The sequence below is a fragment of the Salminus brasiliensis genome, chromosome 11 (assembly GCF_030463535.1).
Source record: "Salminus brasiliensis chromosome 11, fSalBra1.hap2, whole genome shotgun sequence".
Classification (NCBI taxonomy): Eukaryota; Metazoa; Chordata; class Actinopteri; order Characiformes; family Bryconidae; genus Salminus; species Salminus brasiliensis.
The window spans coordinates 16,293,443-16,316,412 of record NC_132888.1 but is presented as its reverse complement, the minus strand read 5'-3'; the positions used below and the strand labels follow the sequence as shown (position 1 = coordinate 16,316,412).

Below are 22,970 nucleotides of genomic sequence, written 5' to 3'. Positions count from 1 at the left end.
ATAAGAGCAAAGCTGTAAACAGTTATGTGCATTAAAACATGTCATTAATCATGAAATTGCACTTTTCTTGAGAGCAAATGTAAGAAAATTCTTAGAACAATATTAGTGAATGAGGCCCATAAGGTGAATAGTTCTTAAGGGTGGCATTTATGGCCCCATAATGTAAAATAATGGAAATGACTGAGCAGTAACACACAGTGTTCACAATCAGTAAATTCTCTATTAAGGCATAATTTCCTCACGTGGTAATCTAACAGACCTTAAAGAGGTAAGGTATACCAGAGTTTAGTGCCAAAAAAACATTTATTGGCTGCAGCTAGCACAGTTGTGTGTAATACCATCATATAATAATCCAGTCATAAATAACATATCTCCTCCTCAACAAATAACTTAAGGAAAATACAAATATATTCTCTTATAACATTATTGGAATATATAGCCAGGTCTATATCTTTGTCAGACGGATAAATGTACGACTACACACGTGTATAAGGCTGAAAATACATTCATATACTGTATATAATGACTCAATATTATATCAGTAACAATGATCACAATTTGATTCATCACACACAAAAGATCATACCAACACAGTGTCTTTGAAACAACTGTCCCATTGTCTCGGCTCAAGTTGCAGGCTTGGTTTAAGATGTTATTTTTCCAGACGACCAAAAAAAACCCAACTTGACTTTTCTTTATTTTAAATATGTACAACAAATACAAAAAACGGACATACGAGTGTGTACACATACACACAAACACATCCACTTGCACCCTCACTCACCTTCACACTACACAGCCTATACAACGGGCACTCCACACCTAAATATACAAGAACCTTTAACATACTTTGGTTAGGCAACTTTATAGTATTAAGTGTGGTGCACTTCTTTTCTCCTCACAATGAAAAAATTGGTTTCCATTACTACAAAAGTCACATTACATGAGGAGACAATCAACATCTCTCAAAATGGGTATTAATGATCTCCATTTAGATACTGTTTCTATAGATTTATACATAAATATACAAGGTGTATGTACAAGGTTTATTGATTTGTAAACAATACCAATATCCGATTAAGTCATTACGTTATTATCGTTTGAATAATGTGGCAGTACAGTTGCGAACAACCTTGTGAACAACTACAGTAAACACTGCAATACAATTACAAAGTTATCATCTGATCTATGGTAAACATTGGTGTATTCAGCTATTGCCACAAGTAACTACACCCATAGTAACATACTCGGTTTGATTTGTGAGCCACTTACAATTGCAACACGAGTAGAAGAACGTCAGGCACAAAAGAATCCACTGATGGTTAAACATCCCATCTTGCAGTCACTCCCGTAGCTGCTGCTATGAGGAGAGCTATAGGAGAGATGTGAGGTGAGTGGTGACCCAAGTGGGTGGGGGGACTAGGGGGTGATGCGCTTCAGGGTTCAGTTCAGTCCAGCATATGTTAGGCTAGCCATCGCCTTCGCAGATGACCCGGAGACAGCTGCCCATAGAGCAGGGAGTTATCTGCGATATTCACACAGGGTTATTGCAGGAGCCAGCACCAAGACCTGTCCAAGCAGCAGGTCATGAGCTGTCCACTTAACATCTCACGTTTCAGGTACAATCTTATCTGATGCCCCCTCGGCTCGAACTTCAGAACGTGGCCCACTTGTGTTCCACCTCTCGGAAGAAAAGGCCATGTGGATCGCTGGGCAAATCCACTCAAAGCTGAGCAAGGAAATAGCCGCATCACTGCGGCTCCGCATCGTGGCCTCACCAGAACATAAAGGTCAACTTAGAAATGCCATGTTGTCATGTACACAACTGGGTTTTGAAACTTCATCATAAGAGGGCGGAACCTCTCTTTTGTTCCTGTGGCTCAAACAAGAACGCATCTGGGGGGGAGGGGGTTGTACATGATGTCATGTCAAATCCAACAGAGCAAGCTCTGTACAGTGGAGTTCGCAGCAGAGGCGGGATTTGTCCTAGCAACATCAGCCAAGGGTTGAGAGGAGGTGAAGGAGCTGCAGGGGGACAAAAAAGCATTTAATGCTCAAAATAAACACCCGCCTGCTTTCATTCAGAAGATCATCCGAATGGCTATTTATAGAGGAACACAATCCACCTCATAACCCCCACATAATTTGCCATTAGGTAACTGCTGAATTTACTCTCATCAGAGCTATCAGAGCAGCTCCGGACCGGACATTTGCATTCGTCTATCAGCGGCAGCAAGAAAAATGAGAGAGTAGGAGGAGCGGTGGGCTCAGACAATAAAAGAGCAGCTCCTAATAATAGCACCACCTTGGGTTTGGTTGTGAATATAAATAAGGCTCTGCTGGAGAGAGGAAAGCCCAGCTCAGCTGCGGAAATCAGGAGGATGTTGACTCTTTCCATATACTCTCTAATGATCCGCCTGTAAATCACCGCCCAGGAGAACAGGGAAAGGCAGCAGATGCAATGCTTTATGTTTATAGTTCTGCGGCATGTAAATTTGTAAATGATCACTTAAATGATTCACAGATTCAAAGACAGCACACTCAGGCAGCACCGTACTAAAGCAGAGGTATACTGTGCAGAATAAGACAGAACACTCTTTAAAAAAATGTACCTCAATGGGTTTTTTAACAGGGCCATAGAAGTAACCACCTTTGGTTCCATAAAGGACCATGACTGAAACAGAGATGTGTGTGTAAAGAACCCTGTAAAGGTCTAAAGAAACAGTAGATGTAAATATTCTTCACACTCACACATCTCTGGGTGTGTTTATACTTGTCAGTCATGATTTAACAAGATGATTCCTTAGTTATTGCACGGATCATGTAGGATGTGCGGACATACCTGCTTTGTGCAGATCTCTATTTGGAGCCTTCTGTCATGCCTGTGTTACACGTCTCAAAATTTTCCCCAATTTTAGTTGAATTGCAAATATGTCAGTATGAATGCAAAGCAAACCAGGACTAAAATCTAACGATGTATTGTTTTTTTGCTGGGTCAGGACCAAGAGAACCAAACGACAAGTATAAACACACCCTCTACTACAATCATGGTTCAAAAGGGGGTTCTTCTATGGCGTCGATCAAAGAGCTATTTGAAGCATCTTTATTTTTAAGAGTGTAAGAGGTGAGGGGATACAATATATGATATCATTACATACATCACAATCAGTTTCTCTGGGCATCAGTACCTAAAAACATTGACAACACATTAAAAGTGTACATGTCTAAAACTAAAGATCTAAAGATTTGGCTCTGTTGATAGAACATTGCAAGCTGGAATCTTAACAATGCCAGTAGCTAAAGAGAGCATACCTGATTAGTTTATATCTTGTTATATCATATTTAAATGTAAAACTACGACTACTGATGCAACTGACTCTTATTAAGCCTCATTAGGATATTATATATTATATCTAAGTGTTCAATTTTTATATTTTTATATTAATATATTCTTATATTCCAAACCAGTCAAACTCTTTCATCTATTTATGGTATAGTTAAGAGTAAGAGTAGGGTTGGCAAATAAATCTAATCAATGTAATCTTACCCATGTTGATTATTTCTTTAATGTAAATTCTACATAAATGTTATGTAAATGTTAACATAATTGTGATGTAAGGATGTAAATGGCCAAGCACTAGGACATTACTGGAGAGACTTACCTGGGCTTTGTTCCTCTACAAACCCTTCTTCCTCTCCTCTCTTCCCTTTCTCTCATTCTTATTCTGTGGTCAGGGAGTGGTGTCACCACGGTGCATGGCCCCCCGCACCCACACGCTGTGGACTCCTCCCCCTCCGCCCCCGTGGTCCTTGTCGGACTCAGGCTGGCTTTGGGCTCGCTCTGGTTTGGGGTTGGAAGTCATGGGTGGTTCAGGTTGCTGTACAGACATTGTACGTCGTAAATGTGTGCGCTTGCACAGGAAGTCTGGCTTCGCTGAGAGGCCAAACGAGCCCTTCCGCAGCACCATGCGCACAGAGGAGCTCTTCTTCGGCCGAGCCCGGTGACCAAACTGCAGAGAGGACAGGTGCACCGCATAGCCCTCGCTCAGGAACTGCACAGAAGGTGTAGTGAAATAAAAAGCTTCGTAGCTTCAGAGTTGCACAAGTAAACAAAATATGAAAAAACAACCAAATGAAAACAGGAGCAAATCTGACTCACCTGACACTGATTTTGGTACTTCTTAGATGGTCTGCCCACTATATATATCTGACTTGGGCTGAGACCCAGCATGCTGTAGACGGAGATGTCCTTCATGGAGCCGTAGGCTGAGTTGATCTTAATGTGACACTAACAACAAAAAAGAGGCACTGTGACTTTCTCACAGCCAGCCTCAGGTTGAGAGAATTCACTGCAAGTATAATGTGTGTTTGTGGGAGGATAGGTGAGAACATCAAAGAAAGAGACTGACAGGTGTGAGAGGTGCTGGAGAATAGAAAGAGTGAGAGGTGGAAGACATGGAAAAAAATACATTGTGTGTATGCTAACGGGCAGTGCAACCCTACAGGTGTGTCCTACCTCCTGCATCAGGTTCTTGAGGAAGATGGTTTTCTGGCGCAGGGGGTCATGTACCAGCCCCTCTGAGAAGAAGATCATGCCCTGGGGGAAGTTGTGCTGTGAAAGCCATGACACCACTCTCTGCTTCTGCATGTCTGGACGTCCAGTGATGTAGATGATGAGATAGCCAAGGTCCTGCCAGTGTCTGGACCCAAAATACAACAGCAGTTTGCACTCTTCATACAAAGTGCACTGCAATCTGGACTAGTCGTCCACACACAAGGATCATCAGACTATAAATACCTGTGTGATGTGTGAGAGGATTTATAAAATGAGAAGAAGTGGTACAGTGCAGTGAATGTCTTGTTGGATGTGTGGAAAATGGATCGAAAAGCAGATGTTAATGATTGGCAAAAGGAGTAATTGCATATGGGCGTGCCAAAGTCCATAATGTGAAAGAAGCAGCTGAATTTGCAGGTGTATGTAAGCATATGGTCATAAAGGTCTACCAACAGTGGCAAAAATCCCAGTCTCCTTTTTGCTAATCATTAATTAACATCTGCATTTGCAACCCATTTATTACACATCGAATGAGCACATCCACTGCAATGTTACACCTCTTCCCAATCTATGAATCTCATCTCACACCCTGCAGGTATTTATAGCCCCTTTATCCTCATGCAACACCATCTGCAGGAGCCTACAGTTACTACAACCTTAAACACACAAGGTGACTAATTTTTTGTCCGGGGAGCATATATGTCTCTCGCTCTCTTACACATATATTGCTCACCTGACCACATCCACTGCTCCAGGGCGAACTTTAGGGTCACTGCCCATGATGGAGACACTAGCAGCAAAAGAGCCATCGATGCTAAACACCACACACTCCATGCCCCGCGGCAGCACAGTCAGGAAGGCCTCCGCACTTGTCTGGTCTCCCCTTAAGGCCAGAGAAGAGAGAGATGAGTCGAGACAAAAAGAGAAGGGGAGAGATACAGGAAAGGGGGTAGTCTTTAACATAGACTGTACTGGAAGCCTTGGAATCAATTCTAGCACCTGCTAGAAAGCAATTGTGTCCCAGCCCGGAGGTGAGAGGATTAACAATTCACTCAACCATTCACACTGAGCCCTAAAGGGACAGCCTTTGAAGGCAAAGGCAATTTGACATACAATGCAAGAGTGAATAAAACAGTAATTAACTATAAATCATGGAAACAGACACATCATAAATAATCCGCAGGCGTCCTTGGAAAGACAGACATTTGGTATGGACTTACTTGACGACCATTTTAATAGGATAAACCCCCACAGGCAATTTTTTGCTGTCTGGTATAGTATACGACACTCTTCCACTGCTGTTGGTCACCTCAGTGTCAAAGTGCACCCAGCGACCTGACTGGGGCTGAGTCATTAGATACACATCCACCTAAAAGAGAGAAACAAAAATGCTTATTGGTCAAAAACTTGTATATGTATATGTATACATGTATATAAAATTATAGAGCTGTGTATTGGCAAGGACCTGGCGGTGCAACACAATTTAATATTTTGTGCTGTATTAAGGTGTTATATAAATTTTTCATTTGTCATAGTATAGCACACCATCATATGCATAAGATTTGAGTAAAAGTTTGAGTAGAAGCTTTAATGCACTTAGAATAGTGGGGTCTGAAAACAGAATACAACACTACTATCTTGAGGTCAACCAGTTTTGCATGTAAACTATTAATAAAAATGTTATACTGTGTTTTAAGAATTGATACAGTACTGCAAAACATACAGTCGTGATGGTTTGATTAAAAAATTAATGTTTTCTTACATCTCAAATCAAAATATCAGTATATCTAACATTTTTTCTAGGGACCTGCTTGTTCAATGTTTCTTCTTAAAGCAACACTCTTTGCCTTTAAGTAACTTCGGCAAACTTTTTGAAGTGTTAAAATATTTTCCCTTTAAAAATCTTTTGGATGGAAACAAAGCTACTGAGGTGTATGTAAAAACCCCAGCCAAGCAGCTGTTCTGGATACACTCACATCATGCATTGTGCTCTCTTACCTTTTCGCCTGTGAGAGTGACCATGTCCAGAGGGCCGTACATGAAGCGACCAACCAGCGTCTGTGGCCCATCCTCGGTCGCAATAACGTCGTGCACTCTGTGGTTGGCGGTGACGTTCTGCAGGGAGAGAAACAGAAGCAGAGGTTTTGCTCTGTTTTTGACTTTTCTCAACACCAATCTGCCACAGAAGTGCAGTGGAATAAAACAAGAAGTCATGTGGAGAAAGACACCCTGCCCTCAGTAATCTCACAAGCATCTCCTCTTGAGTTTTAGTACAAATCTCAGTAATGTCTCACATTGTGCTCAGATTTGCCACATTTCTCATTCAGGACTGGAAGCCATTTGAGTTTCAATGCTGTGTTACTAATGACTGTGTTATTTGTGCAATTGTATTAACCCGAATAACAAATACATTGATTCATGTTTTATTTGAATACACCAACAATTCAACAAAATATCCTTCATTCCATGATCAAATAAATCAGCATCTCTCACTGAAAGATCTCTGATTTTGAACATATTATGGGAAGAACCAGTTCACTACACAGTTGAAGGTAAAAGAGCAAGAGAATGACCAGCAACAAGATGAAAGGATATAAACCGAGGAATCATGAATGAGCTTTTAATAAACCTGAAGTTGTTTGTGTTCACTGAACTGAACGTGTTTTGTTAGGGTTACAGAGCTTTAGTCATGCATTTCTGAATTATTCTGCAGCTTTTTCATTGCTTTACTAAGTAAAGCATTCCTTCTCATTCAAAAGACATAAAACTAAAAGAAAAATATGGAGAATTGAAAGAGATCAAATCAAGACAAGAGAGAGATCTCATTTCTATTTTTTGTTTAATGCTGTTCCTCCTAAGAGGTTTTAAAAGAATTATCTGTGAGAAAGTTAATTTCCAAATGAAACATCAAAGATCAACATTTTAGCAATACAATTTTTATTTGGGGTGTACTTTATATTGTGTCATAATTTTAAGATAAACAGACCATGCTCCAGAATGACTTGAATCTTTTACATTGACTTCCATTCCGTTTTGGAGATATTAGGTTTCTGCACTACAGCAACAATATATACATTCAAACATTTGTTCGGAGATGCTTAAATGAAGATTTTTTATTTCTTTATTTATTCATTGTCACATAATTGTTCTCCCAAATTTTAGCCAACTACTCAACCCACTTGTTAGTACTTACCCCCCCCCCCCCCCCCCACCACCATCATTTTGGAGGGTGATGACTGACACATGCCTCCTCCGACACATGCACAACCAGACACCTTTCAAATATGCCCATGCCAGCCAGCATAATGCTGAAGTGATGTGGAGAGAGAGAGTAATTTAGCCATCCGGAGAGAGCAATGACATTTGTGCTCTCTCAGACTCCAGCTTCTGATGGCAGGCAGCATGACCCAGGATTTGAACCAGCAATATACAGGCCTTTGCATTTTACCTCACTTCATATATCCCAACAACTTTATGTTGATCTTTGAATAGTCTTACCACACTCTCATACAGCAATAAGAGGAACAGTAGATATATTCCACATAAGATGATTTCAGAAAGGTATCATCATTTGTTCTTACAGTGCTCTGCAGAGCTGTCCACACTTATCCTGCCCTCCCCTAATAAATCTCTTTTCAGCTAGCCTGAACCACTGCAAGTGTACTGGAGATAAATTCCACCACCTTTGCTGAGGTAGCCAGACTGCTAAATTAAAGCAGCCAGAGCACTGACACATGCAGATTCTGAGGACGGCTGGTTACAGTAGCCCTTCAGGCTAGAAATATAGCTGACTGCCTTTGAAATAGAAATATATATGCAGATTTCCCATCCTGTCTGACAGAAGCAGAAAATCACTGTGTCAGGATGTGCTATTGCTTTCCATATATTCCAATCTATTTGTGTTGTTACTGCAGCGCATTATACAAAGCTTCAGATATGACAGCTATGGAAAAATGAAAGAAACCTCAGCGTGCCTGTTGTGAAAAACACACACAGAGCTCCAATAAAGATGTTTAAATTTCAGTCACACAGCCGACATAAACCTTCCAATCATCTTGGGGGATTAATGTTAACATGATGGTGCTGTGTGGATTTCAGCTATGAACCTAGCGTGCTGCTCCATCAGTCGTTAGCCCACATGAGCTAATGAGCCTGATTGAGCAGATTTGTCTTTTAATGAAGCAGTTAAACATTTCCAGGCTTTCAGGGGATTTGCATATTAATGAAGCTGGTCAGTGATTCACTCCTAGCAGAGCTTGTGCTAACACGCCATATGATAGGCTTGCACAGCCAAACGTACACAGATACACACACTTGTGTATATATTGCATCTGACATAGCATAGATATATTACTATAGCAGCCCGAGAGGATGGAGTGAGTAATATGATACGTTAGAGTTATCATTACCATGATCAACTGTGCCACATTACGCTTTCCTGAGTATACCATGTGTATCCCTACTTCTTCAGGAACACTGAGCAACTGCATGAATGAGGGTTGGGCGGTATAACGTTAATGACCATATGCTGAAGTATTAAAAAATCTTGACATGTTAAAATAAGCTCATTCCCCCATGCACTTTTAAGAGAGCCACAGGGTGGGACTGTGGGAGCTCACTGATTAGTGATGTCACGCTCTGAAAACAGGTGGGGTAAAAACAAGCCCACCATAGTTGAGTGTTTAGTGACATGCTGAGCTTGACAGAAAGGCAGTAGAAGCAAACCTGGATGAACCAGTCTGTTAAATGTCAAAAACACTCCTAAGACCATTCACTTGACTTTGTGCTCTCGGATAAGAGGCTTTATCCTCTAAATGTGTGTATTTTAAGCCTCAGTTCGCTGGAATACGGTCTGTGCTGTAGTGTTAAGCAAAGCAAGATAGCCGACTACGAGTCCAAACACAGCAGAACGAGTCATATTTGCATGGGGCTGTCTGATACTCAGTGGATCTGTAGCTGAGCTAGCTCAGCAAAGGCTTGCTTACCTCGACCTCACTAATGTTTTTGTTGCTGAATGCAATCAAATCATCACCGCAATGCTCCAAGATCTAGTGGAAAGCCTTCTTCTCTGCACAGAAGGCCCAGTTACTCCAGCAAAAGCAGACTTTATAAACTCTTTTTTAATGCTCTTAATTTTCAGTAGAAACAATGAACAAGCAGGTGTCCCAATACTTTTTCCATATGGTGTAGCATATAGTGACGGCCCCTTGATATTTTTAAGGGCACTGAAGGACATTTAGCAGATTGTGACATTCACTTTTAACACCAAACTGGCTTGTAAACTGTGAATAAACCTGACCCTTGTTAGATGCTTGTAACACAGACATTTACAGCTGCATTCCTCAGCAGGGGCCATAACCATGTTACATACGTAAGGCTGTGGAATATATATGCAGCAGCCTGTGCTGGGTGTGTGCACTGGAGAGCATGCATACACATGACCAGTCACAACCACACACATACACACACAGGCTAGGCTTTAAGCAATGCAGCAGGGGGCCAAAAGTACATAAAGCATAAAGTATTCAGGGAAAGAAAGGGCAGCCTGAATAAAAAGAAGCCTCGGCAAAACCCTCTGATCAAACCCCCTTTTCAAGTGTCTCGAGTAAAAATCAGCGCTTCGGAGTAGACTGCAGAGAAAAGGGCTGAAATTTCACATCAAGGTCCTTCTGATCAAAACACTCTCCCCCTTCTGAAAAGACGCGTTGAGGGCGATGAAATGTTCCAGCCTGCTATATTTTACCCAAATAAAAGGGCAGAAAGCGCGAGAGCTGTATGGTGGTGCTTTATTTATTTATTTTCTTACTGAAAGAGCGAGCTGATATAGCAGAACGACCTGACTTAGGCAGGCTTCAGTGGCGTCGTGCTGGGTAATTGTGCTGTTGAATTCTGTGCTCAGACTCAAGGTGAGACGCTAGGCTTATTTTTGTGAGCGGCACATTTCCGCCCACATAAACGCACACACACCCACACACACACAAATACACCCATTTGCAGTGTTATTGTGGAGTGTTTGAGGAGCATAATGCCTTGGCACTACAGAGGATATTTTTAGTCCTTCTTCCACAATGTCAGCGCTATGCTGCTGCCTGCTCGCCATCATTTGAGTGATGTGTGTGTGTGTGTGTGTGTGTGTGTGTCTAGGCAGTTTAACACTGAGCCAGTCTTTCCTGCCTCACACTGAGAAGTAAATGAGAACATTACTCAGCACATCGGCCTCAGAGTGTTACAATTAATTACACTGGGAGTTTATCAAGCACGTTGTTTGAAGGGGATTGAGACAAACCTTCTCAACACATCGCCAGACTGAGGTGAGAACATGAAGCTTAATTATACGAGCAGGCCTCCACTGTCAGTGTCACATGATGCTAGAGAAAACACTGCAACCCAATGGAGCACAGGTTTATAAGAATAGGAGAGAGAGAAGTGTTTTTGGATGGGTGTGAGACTTTCCAGTTAGATATTTAAGAAGACAGATGTCTGGTTATCAACTCAGGGCTCTGCATCTCTATGTGGCTTTTAATCCGATGCTTAGGATTACCTGGCCAACTTAGTGTTTGGGCTCTGTGTGGCTCAGTGGTCACTGCGCTGCCACTGTGGCCTGGGGATCGGGAAATCGAATCCCGAGCCATGCCGCTTTGCCATCAGCGGTCGGAGTCAGAGAGAGCACAACTGGATATGTTCTCTCCTGGTGGGTAGATGGCGCTCTCTCTCCCTTTATCACTCTAAACATGATGTTGGCATCTAACAGGCATCTGTTAGCTGGTGAGGTGGAGCTGGGGACCTGGTGCCTTCATCTAAGCGTGTTGGCTGCCCGGCAATGCTGCATAAGAAAAGGTGGGGGCTGGCTTTGCATGTACTGTATTACACATGTGTTAAGTCTCTACCCTCCTAGTGTGCTAGGGAGTTAATTGGCACAACCAAATTGGTATAAATCAGTGTTTGGTACTGACACTACGTTCCAACAACACTGCGTTGCATGGGAAAAGCTCCGAAATGAATGTTTCATAATAACTTAATTAATAATAAGGTGTTGTTCACTGCCAGTGCAATTGTGGTACATAATTTTCTCTATCTGATAAAATCCAACAAATGATTATTTTGTATTAAATCAAACAATAACTGATAACTATAAATAAGGATACCAAACTGTCAGGTGATGGAGGATGACCTCCTGTCATTTATCATTCCAATATAGTTAAACCTGTCGATTCTCCATATATCATTCTCTGAATGTCCTGAGTTACAGATTAATGGCGCTAGACCACTGTTGATTGTACTGCTTTATTGACCTCCAATGTCACCATAAGTTCTGAATTATTGCTTGTCAGCTTGACCCTATGCCTACATCTCTGGTAAAGCATGTAAAGCATGTTCTAAAGCCTTCTATTTATTCCCTGCTAACTAAAATGATGTATGCGTTACTTAGCTCAGGCTTGTTTGTTTTGTACAGATCTATCGCCAACCTTCATTTATAAAGTATTAGAGTGTATGGTGGCTGTCTAGCTGATGGCACACATTGCATCCCATGGTCTGTTTGAGGTGTTTTGTCAGGGTGGTCAATGCTATGCTGCTCTGGGTTTTTAAATCATACTTATTTTATTAGACCACATCACTGCTTTTAACACAGTGTGTTTTTGTCTTGGCTTAAAATCTGTTTTGCTTTACTGGTTCTGTACCCTACTGGCTGAGATCATATCTTACTAACAGACAGCAGTTTATCTTCATTGGGGGATTTGAGTCGGACTCATCTTCTCTGTACCATGGTGTCACCCAAGGCTCAGTTGCTGATCTTTTGCTTTTTATTATGTACTTGCTACCACTTGGGGATGTTATCAGGTATCATGGCTTGCGGTTTCCTTGCCACTCCGATACTTACATTTACATCTATACAGACCCTTAACACAGATACCCCTCCCCATTTCACTGATTTAATTGAACAGATAAGTTATGGAGGTTAAATAACAAGAAGTCTTAGGATATGTATATTGTTTCTCCAGCTACTATTAATAAATAGTTACTTCCCTTTATATATTCCTGATTTTCCTCGATTTATATTAAACAGATAATCATATATATAAGTAAGTATAAGTATAAGCAAGTATTCTTCCCCATGCTTGACCATGGGATCACATCAGCCCTAATACAATAAAATACACTGCTTTTTCATTCTCTTTATGGTCTGGTACATGTGTAGTTTACTCTCATTTACTTTACATTTACTATTTGTATTCTCTGACTGACAACCTGGGTGGCACGGTGTACAGCTCTAGAGGCCTCAGGTTGTGAGTTCAATCCCTGCTTCGGTTTGTGAGGAGTTCGGTGTGTCCTCTGGGCACTCCGGTCGAGTGTGTGAATAAGTGGTTGTGTGCCTTGTCCAAAGGGTATTCCTGTCTTGCATCCAATTATTCCGGGTAGGGTCTGGACACACCACTAGTGCAAAGCACTGAAAGCGTCCTTATTGAAGTGTCCTTATATTATTGTCTGTTAAAATGAATCCTAAAACCCATCTTTATCAGTAAGGTTCTGGTTGATTCATGACTTGACCTTTGTGTACACTGTTTAACATTGTAAACCTCTTTTATTATTTACTATAATAAACTTACTAATATACTTACTTTATATACTTTAACAAATTTTTATTTGTCCAGTTTAATTATAACATGCTGAGTAAACAATTTGTAGGGAAATTAAATAAGTAACATTTTATAGAGAACAGCATGTTTGATGCTCCCCACACTAAAACAAGCACCACTTTCACAGAAAACTGATTTCTCCTCACTTATGAATAAAAGAGTTTGATGTAGGCTGTTAAAACACTTCACTCCCCAGTTTCTGCAGTCCACATGGAATGAAGTTGCAAAAACATCTAGTTTAAAAATTCACTTTTATAATGTCACAAAAACTAATGCGTTTCCCTCTACACTTTCCCCCATCAAACTTTACACTTGGCACAATGCCAAGTACCGTTCTTCTGGCAACTGCCAAACCCAGACTCGTCCATCAGTTTGCCAGACAGAGAAGCTTGATTCATCACTCCAGTGAACACGTCTCCACTGCTCTGGCTTGCTTTACGCCACTGCATCTGGCACTATGCATTGCGCTTGGTGACGTAAGGCTTGGATGCAGCTGCTCAGCAATGGAAACCCATTCCATGGAGTTCTCTACATACTGTTTATGAGTTAATCTGAAGGCCACATGATGTTTGGAAGTCTGCAGTGATTGGCTCTGCCGAAAGTTGATGACCTCTGCGCACAATGCACCTCAGCATGTGCTGACCCTGCTCTGTCTTTTTATGTGACCTACCACTGCACAGGTGGCATCCTATCACGGCACCATGCTGGAATTCACTGAGCTCCTGAGAGTGACCCATTCTTTCAGAAATGTTTGTAGAAGCAGTCTGAATTTCTAGGTGCTTGGTTTTACGCTCATGTGGCCATGGGATTGATTGGAACACCTGAATTCAATTATTTGGATGGGTGATATAGTGTATCTGCCTCCATATCTCTGCTGCCCACTCTTTTACAGTGAAGTTATACAGAGTGGTTCATGCAATTCTGTGTCTCCACAATATGATGATGCCTTTGAACTCACTGATGACTTTTTCCTAGCATGTTCATTGGCAAAGAAAACTAATAAGTGGAACCTTGATCAAATCAAGCCTCACTTCTCACTCACAGCTGAAACTGAAGCTTATTTTAACATATTGTAAGAAGTAAACCAATTTACTGGAAAATATAATTATATTCAGAAGAGCTGAAGGTAAAAAAGTAAGTGGACAGAGAAATCTTGAACAAGCCATTAGAACCAAACAGAAAAAAATTAGTTTTTCTGGAGAAGATCATATGGTCACTGGGAACTGGAACTGACTCGTTTTGGTACATAAACCTAAACATGGCATAGATCTTAAGGGGACCTCTGGAAAATAAATAAATAAAAGAAAATGTTTTTTAAGAAGACCTTTGGGTCTTAGTTTTTGGGTTTCAGGACAGTAGGGGCTTAGATTTTGGGACAGTTAGGGGATATTCATTCTACCACCTGAATGCCAGTACAGAGAAGAGTTGATGCTTGTATTCCTTGGGTCTTGAGGAGTTTAAGAGCTCATGGTGCATTTTTGGCTTTGTAGGTTACCATCAAGATTTTAAATCTAAAACAGGCAGCTACAGGAGGCCAGCAGAGGGAATACAGCAGTGGAGTGACAAGGGTAAGCTTAAGAATACTGAAGGCAAGTCATGCTGCTGCATTCTGGATGAAGGATCAAGTTTCAAGGGCCTTGTTGCCCACAAAGAAAGCCCAGCAGAAGCAAGTTGCAGCAGTGATGAGTTAATAATCTTAGATAGACTTGCTACATAAAGTACTGAAAGCTTATACCCCAGTAATTAGCATCATGCTTAAATCCTACATGCTTTAATCATCACACACTTGCCTTAAGCTGCAAGTAATCTCAAATAGACTTGGTTTTTAACATAAAAATGTGACAAACAACACATAAAAATCAGGAATAAAAATGGCTGCTGCTACTATTTTCTCATGATACAACCTCCATTTTCTTGTAAAATAATGTAAAAAAAAATGTAAGGTAAAAGAAAACAAGACCAGGTAACTTTCCTCCAGGTTCCAGTCCAGACATTAATATATCCATTGAAGGGTCTCTTGGTTATGGACAGAGGTTAGCATGGGCACTACAAAGCAGGATGTGATGCACTGTGGGTTGTGAGGTATTCCTCTCGTAACTATCACTTTAGATTTCAGAGATTTGTGACACAGTTGCCCTTAAGTTGGTTCCACCTAGCTGATCAGGAACACCCAACAAGTCTTGCTATTTTGGAGATGGTCCGACCCAGGCATCTGTCCATAAATATTTGTCCCTTGTCAAAGTCACTCAGACAAGAACTGAAAAGTTTTTTTTTTTTCGCGTAGCAGACATGTTGCATGCAAGAGAAATGGTCAGGCGTGAAGTGACTTTAGGCCTAACATACATCTCACCCTTGACATGCACCATTGTAATTGGCTAATTTGTTAAATCTTTTGAGTGGTCTTCATTTTCTGGCTCATCTGTGTATATCTGCATATTGGGCTCACCCTTAGCTTGACATGTGTGCGCCTCCGTAGCCACTTCTCTCTGGGACTGGAAGGGGAGAAGGAGGTGGAGTCTGAGCTGTCTGCCTCCTGAGTCTTCACACAGTCGCAACGCATTACCTGTCAATCACGCAGAGCACACACATGCATGGGCAACTTGTGACTACACTCTCCCAGCAGGGTAGGAATTCATCTCTCAGTGTCTGATTCAGAGGAAAGGTCTGAACAGGATAACACATTTCCTTTTGCACAGCCAAAGCTAAAACAGTTTATGTCACAACCTAGATCACATTTCCTTTAGCTGTTCAGGTTTACGGGTGTTAATTTGTAGTCTGTGTAATGCTGACTGATGATATGCTCAGTCCTGTGCCTTAACCCATAAAACCTGAAATGGTGCTCTGTTACAGGTAAAAAAATACAGAAGTCAAAAAAACAAACATTCAAAAATGTTTCATGACGCATTTCAGAAAGCAATGCAAGGGCCAGCTGCACTGTGAGCATTGCTTTTACACTATTGCAAGAGGGACGTGCTTTTCCTGTCAACTTGTCATGATGGATTTGATTTTGATTGGATTTGAGTACTGAGTGATTTAACCGCCACAGTAGCGTAAGAATGCACACATTAATATGTTTCTGGCCTCACACACAGTGCACCGTAATATATAGCACACAAACAATGTACACTAAATAGATTTGGAAAACCCATAATTCATTGTGTTCAAGCGCAGATTCTCTGAGGACGACACCTGTCAGATGTTTATGTGATGCCAGATCAGACATACAATGACGTGTCCAAAATTGTTCACTACCTGCTGAATTCTGTTTCCTATAATAGTGCTCTACATAGTGCTCTGGATTTTGGCATGTAGGCGAGAGTGAACAGGGCACAGTTCTGAACCCAGCTTTAGTGTTATGCATTACCTGTCTGAGCAAGAAGGCCACTACATCAGTAGACTCCCAGTAAGAAGCATGGAACAGGTGAGGCAGAGCCACCGTGGGGAATGCAGTGAGGACATCAGGACAATACAGTGCATAGTCCAGCCGTTTGGAGCCCCACCAGCTACTGGAGACTGCAAAGCACACACAGACACGTACACTTTTGTAATAGACCTATAAACACTCACATAATAATCTCCAGCACAAGCCTTTTGCCTTACAGCAAAGAGTCACTGGCAAAGTACAGTTATGCACAAGCAGCACTTGTCAGACACAAACAAATGTGTCATTAAAGCTGTTCTGCTTAGGCCTAATGGATAGCACATTTAAGCTTTCAAGGCAATAAAGACTGCCACAGATGTGTATTACTGGCTTTACGTGCAGTTCAGGCAGAGTATAGACAGCTGCAGGACTCTTCATTTCGAGCAGAATGATGATGCATAATGAGCTTGACTCCACAGATGAAAGAACACGATTAATAGACAGAACAGAGCGCTGCTGAGCTGGTGTGGGTGAGTTCAGCTTGCTGATCGGAGCATGTGCCTACTCTTATGGCCCACTCACTGTTGCCGATGGTGCAGCTGAGCTTGCTCTCCCAGCAGCCAGATGACTGGCTGTCCATGCTGGTCAGACTGGCCCTGCGACCCCCACCGCCGACCTGCTTCACTACCCTCTCTGCCTCATCCGCCTTTGGGGAGGCGGGCGGTGGAGCTGCCCCTGGAGCCGTACCTCCGTCCAGGAACACATCAGGGTGACTGTGGATATCATGAGCTGCAAGAAGACATAAGACAGATGATGCATCAGGTTAAAATGAACCAGTGCCCTTCAGATCCTTTTTGTTTATTTGTTGCTTGTCCACATTACAGCAGCACACAGCACTTAGCGCATGTTGGGATACCACTTTCTCTTTTCCGAGGAATTGGCTTAAAAACTACTCAGCCTTAAAATGAGCTGTTTTGTTATCAAGCACTTCATGTGAAATGGGCATCTGAAACACTCTACCGACCTTCAGGAAGAAATAAACAGTCATTATTATCACTTATACAAAACTGTGGCCTTTATTTCAATCAGTTAAACTCTTTCAGTGAAAATGGACATGCATGCAAGGGCCAATTTACACTATTTGAAACAATGAACTGTAGTTCTAGTGGAATACTGACTTGTACATTTTTTTAAGACTACATCAACCTAAAAAAAACTACAGTATAAAAGTCTCTTTATTACCTCTCTTTATTTGTTTAATTTCCAGTCGAAACATCCACTATGCACCAAGTTATTTATTTTTCAGTGTTAAGAAAAAAAAGCAGAAGATGCGTTCAGTGTTCAGAGTCCACCCTTTACCCACATTACAGCTTCTTCAATAGACTCGCTTTCATTTTTTCGGCAGATATCTTTTTATATATAGACATTTTTCCACTCCTTCAGTTGTTCAAGTTGCTTCTTACTGTCCAAGTAATCCCAAATGCCTTCAGTGATGCTGAGGTCTAGACTTTGAGGTCTAGGGGTGGTCAGTGCATTGTTCTGTAATCACCATCAGCTTCTTTGTTTGATCTTCTTTCTTTTTAACTCTTTAGTTATTCTTTTTCCTCAATAAGGAATTCTTGATCAGTTCCACATCCATTCATACCCACCGCTTTCTCACAGTGGAAAGAACCTATAGGATGAAACACCTTCATCCTCTCTCATAAAGCTAAAGAATGTTAAAGAATCTGTGCAATGGACACACAATGGCAATCACACACTAGCGATCAAACACACACAGTGACAGTAAGCACATATGCCCGGAGCGGTGGGCAGCCATAAAGCAGGGAGGGTTAAGGACCTTGCTTAAGGGCCCAACAGCGGCACCTTGCCTCTGCCAAGTGTCTAACCCACAACCCTGTTATCAAGTGCCCAGTGCTCTAACACCTAAGCTACCCCCCCTGCCAGACTACTTCTGTGAATAAAACAGAACAGATCCAGCATTTTCTAGTGTCAGCTTACCAATACCAATACAACCAATAAGACCCAGGTTACACCTGGTCACTTCATGTGACTAGCATCTGGATTGTATCCTAATGAGATTTTAACCACATGTGTTTACACTGTATAGTGAAATGCAGGGTTTTGGTTGTCGAATGCCTCTTGGAGACACAAATGCATTTACACTGCTTCAACATGTGACTCTAATGTGTCTCAAACCACCTCTTGAAGTGGTTTGAGTGATGGGATTTGTATCTGGTATAAATGTGGCTTGGGTGTGCTTACACTTGCATTTTTATGGGGCTTGGCCTAATCCAGATATAATCCTGATACTCAAGACGCATGAAGTGAAGGTGTAAATGGGGTCAAACATATTGACAGAACAGAGTGAATTATTGTACTGTTCACTCTACAGTTGTCTGTTTGTTGCAGTATTTGTATATTTGCATGTATATTTGAATGTGGGCATAGTGATGACTAACTGCATTAAAGAGGGGCTTTTATAGTGAAGTGAAAATTGGAGTGAACAGTCAACCACTTATTCAGCTATAAATAGACAAAATTACATTATTCAATTGACCTTCTTTTCTAGGAATCCACCTGCTCTTCTAGATACCTCTGTGTCTGTGTGTGTGCGCTTGTATAAAGGGAGTGTAGTGTTATGGAACCCTTCACTCAAGCTGAGTCAGGAGGAGAATGCATTTGCTCCATGACCCAAGACAAAATAGTTTAAGTGTCTCTTACTGAAGACACTAAAACCAAAGCTTTATTCTACTTATCCCAAACATGTCTGAAGCCTCAACCTCTTTGTGTCTGTGGAAAAGAGCTAAATGTTTCCTACTGTAAGTCAAGCACTCTTGTAAATTCCCTGAGCATTAACCATGGCTAATGTCTACCTTTATAGCTATGCGTCTTCCACACAGCCTGCTATTTCTGATAGAGCCAAATCCAATGTGCTTTTATTACACTGGCCGACTGTGTGGAAAACATCCCATTAGAGAAGGCTGCATAACAGCTTCGGCCACAGCCCGCTACACACGGTTGTATGTGTTTGTGTAAGTGTGTGTGTGTGTGTGTGCTGACCTATTCTAGTGTCTAATCACAGCCGCTACAGGTGGCAGAGATGCACCTTTCTGGTCTGATGTCTTTTCAACAATTGGCTCCTCTCATTTGCCAGCCCAATGGACTTGTGAGTGGCAAGCCAGCTTGTGATCATGATAAGAGCTGGTGGGAGCAGGCCATGAAATAAATGGAATAGGGGCATTTCTGTTATGGGGATACTGGGAGTGACAGTAGAGGTAGGTGTAGGTAGGATTCTAATTTGCTATTGTGAATAAAATTCAGACACCGTTTACTGGTTATCTGAGAATTTATTCAGTAACTACAGGGACTTCTGTGCAAACTGGTGGGGCTATTCTTTGGTAATAACACCTGGGCCATAGGCGTTTTAAGGGGTTAAAGACTCTTATCATTAGCACTTCAAGGACAACTGCATAAAACAACATATTTACACCAATTAAAATGAGCATGTAAACAACAACAACCAGCTGAACACTCAGCTAAAAGGATTTCATTGGCGCAATTCCATAGAAGAACCTAAATTTTGGTCTTGTACAACATTTTTACTGTAGACATTAATGCCCCTGCTATTGTTGGTAAACTTTTCTACACATCAGACCCCCCTAAATAACTTTGTTCACATCTCAAAGACTGAATTATAGACATTTTGAAAGATCAGTGGAATTTATCTTCTTATTGATTTATTTTGATTTATTTACTTTAATAAAAAGCAATACTGTACTCAGTTTCTTAAACCTGGCACTGTGTTCTGTGTTCTGCACCAGAACTGTTGTTCTGCTGCATTTTCTCTGTGAACTGTGAACTGGACAAGTATTTGCTACATTGCCCATTTTATTTAGAGAGTCGAGGCTCCGAGAGCAGGATGGATGGAGGAGATGCGAAATGAAAGACAGTGGCTGCGCACACAAATTCTAAACATGAGTAGCCGTATCAGAGCGGCTCATCAGACACAGGCCCTGAATTTGTATTGCTTTTTCCAGCCCCACTGCTATCTCTGAACAGCAGGAACAGAGCGTGCACAGAATGCTGCTACACTCTAATGCCTACGTCACACTGTGGTCAGAACCTGCAAAACCCTATGGCGGGCGGTCGCTGGGCTGTTTTGCGCACCGCATACAGGTTTGCCGGATTAACCTCCCCGCTCTCAGAACCTGACCTTTTCTACAGACTTTTATGCCAGGCGTGGGAGGCATCGCAGCTCCTCCTAATTTCCTCTGTCACTAAAGAGCCTGGAGGCAGTAGTCGAATACAAATGCAGAGCAACACTCTTCAGGTGCGTGATCAGGAATCTCCAAGGACTAATATCTAACAAGGACTGAGAGAACACAGGAAAGCACACGGCTCTTTATACAGACATGAGGCATGTCCTAAGGGAGTGATCGCCGCCTTTCATCTGTACATCGGGTACTAGGCTTATGAAGACTATGAGCAATTAAGGTGTTTATTCTGCTCTTTAGTAAGAGTAAATACAGAAAAGCTACTGAAGCTAATTATTATGAACTCTCTTAACTTGCAGAGAGTTGCTTCAGAATAATATATTTACATTAAAGTCACATAATAATAAAAGGGATAAAAACAAAGAATTTGAATAAATCTATTACAGCTTGTCCTAGTGGTCCCTAGCATTTTTAAACCTCTTTCTGGCATGGTGTAGAGGATCACACATCTTCACCCATCCAAAAAGCTTGGATTGTGCTTTTAACATTCAATATCATAGACATAATTTTGATAAGGCATTAAAAAAATGCTTAAATGCATGTTGCCTAGAAGCAACATTGTGTGACTGTTGAATATATACAGTCAGAAGCAGGTTAAGTGTCAATTTAAGAATTTATCTTTTTATTAAAATGTGTTTACATTTACATTGATGGCATTTAGCAGACACTCCTTAGCCAGAATGACTTACAAAGGTGCTTCTCAGTCAGAGAATATCCCCTAGCCACTCTTAAATAGATTAGAGACCAAAGATACCTTCAAGCTTTGATATTGTCAAATACAAAAGTCAGTACTGATACCTAGATGGAAAAGATAATAATAATATTCAACAGCCAAGCATATATACTACACTGTGCCTGAATTAAAACGAAATATATATATATATTTATATATATATATATATATATATATATATATATATATATATATATATATATATATATATATATATATATATATATGAACAGTCTATTACATACATACATCCTATCCAGATGTTCTCTCACTCTTCTTTCTCTGTACTGCTCTCAAAACACTGTACTACCGTCTCAACCAGTGACTTCTCTGTTCTCCATATTTATATCTATTTAATCCAGTTCTTTACTGCTGCACTTAGCACTTTAAATATACAACTCTGCACATGTTATGTTTACAGGTGTGTCTGTGCGTGTATGTCACTGTGTGTGTGTGTGTGTGTGTGTGTGTTTGTTACTTCTGTAATTTCAGTTATCGTGCATTGTGAGCTATTGTAACCAAAAACAAATTCCTTGTATGTGTAAGCATACTTGGCCAGTAAAGTCTGATTCTGATTCTATCTAATATATTTTATCAGTGTCATCAGTAGTTTTGTTTCAAAAAGTAATTACTTGAATATTATTTGACATATTTATTGTTTAAGCATGGTTTACATGGTTATTATTATTTATTGTTTTAGTTGCAGGAAACAATTTTATTACATAATGAATTCAATTTGATTTCTGCTTTGTAAAACTCAAAAACTGACTTTGCATATACACATGAATACACATGAAAATAAAAGCAGAATAGATAATGGGCAGTTTGTTTACTACCCTCAAACTAAAGGCTTGAACTAAATGTTTGCAGCAGTAGAGCGCAATTGATTCCTGATTAGGGGTCCAAGCACTGCAGGTGCTGGAACCCTACTGTTTTTGTTTTGTTTTTGGTCATTCTCCTGCAGAGTTTTATTGCAGTTCTAATCAGATCCACCTGATTCTTCTTCTCAATGCTTAATGAGCTGATTGAAGTGTGTTAAATTAGGAGCTTGTCAACAAATAAATGCTGGCCATAAAGTAAAAGAGCATCAACAAAAAAACTTTTTCTATTTATAAAATAAAATATATAAAACATATAAAAATATATAAAACAATATTATAAAATGTGGTATATTTGTTTTAATTCTTGCTACTTGCTTTCACATGTTAGTCCTGAATTGTGCATTCATTACATTAATTCATTCATCATCACATTTCATTAGTGAGGTCATAAAGACAATAAGTAATAAAAGTGCTACCACTGGTATGATCGGTAACATTTGTCATTGTTGACAGATACACTCATCAGGTAAATTCATTCCTCTATAACCTGGCACGAACACCGAACAAACACTAATTGATCAACATGC

General features: G+C 40.8%; 1 protein-coding gene across 1 annotated transcript in view; it reads right to left on the bottom strand.

Moving 5' to 3' along the window:
* Nucleotides 1–284: 284 nt before the first annotated feature.
* Nucleotides 285–22,970, bottom strand: part of pitpnm3 (PITPNM family member 3) — a 112,798-nt gene continuing 90,112 nt past the window's right edge. The window contains exons 11-20 of the mRNA XM_072691961.1: nt 17,135–17,341; nt 16,556–16,704; nt 15,638–15,754; nt 6,554–6,670; nt 5,776–5,924; nt 5,289–5,438; nt 4,517–4,700; nt 4,160–4,288; nt 3,663–4,052; nt 285–2,025 (exon numbers count right to left, since the gene is read on the bottom strand). Coding sequence (XP_072548062.1) covers nt 3,732–4,052; nt 4,160–4,288; nt 4,517–4,700; nt 5,289–5,438; nt 5,776–5,924; nt 6,554–6,670; nt 15,638–15,754; nt 16,556–16,704; nt 17,135–17,341 — 1,523 coding nt within the window. The 3' untranslated portion in view covers nt 285–2,025; nt 3,663–3,731. The remainder of the gene's footprint in view (nt 2,026–3,662; nt 4,053–4,159; nt 4,289–4,516; nt 4,701–5,288; nt 5,439–5,775; nt 5,925–6,553; nt 6,671–15,637; nt 15,755–16,555; nt 16,705–17,134; nt 17,342–22,970) is intronic.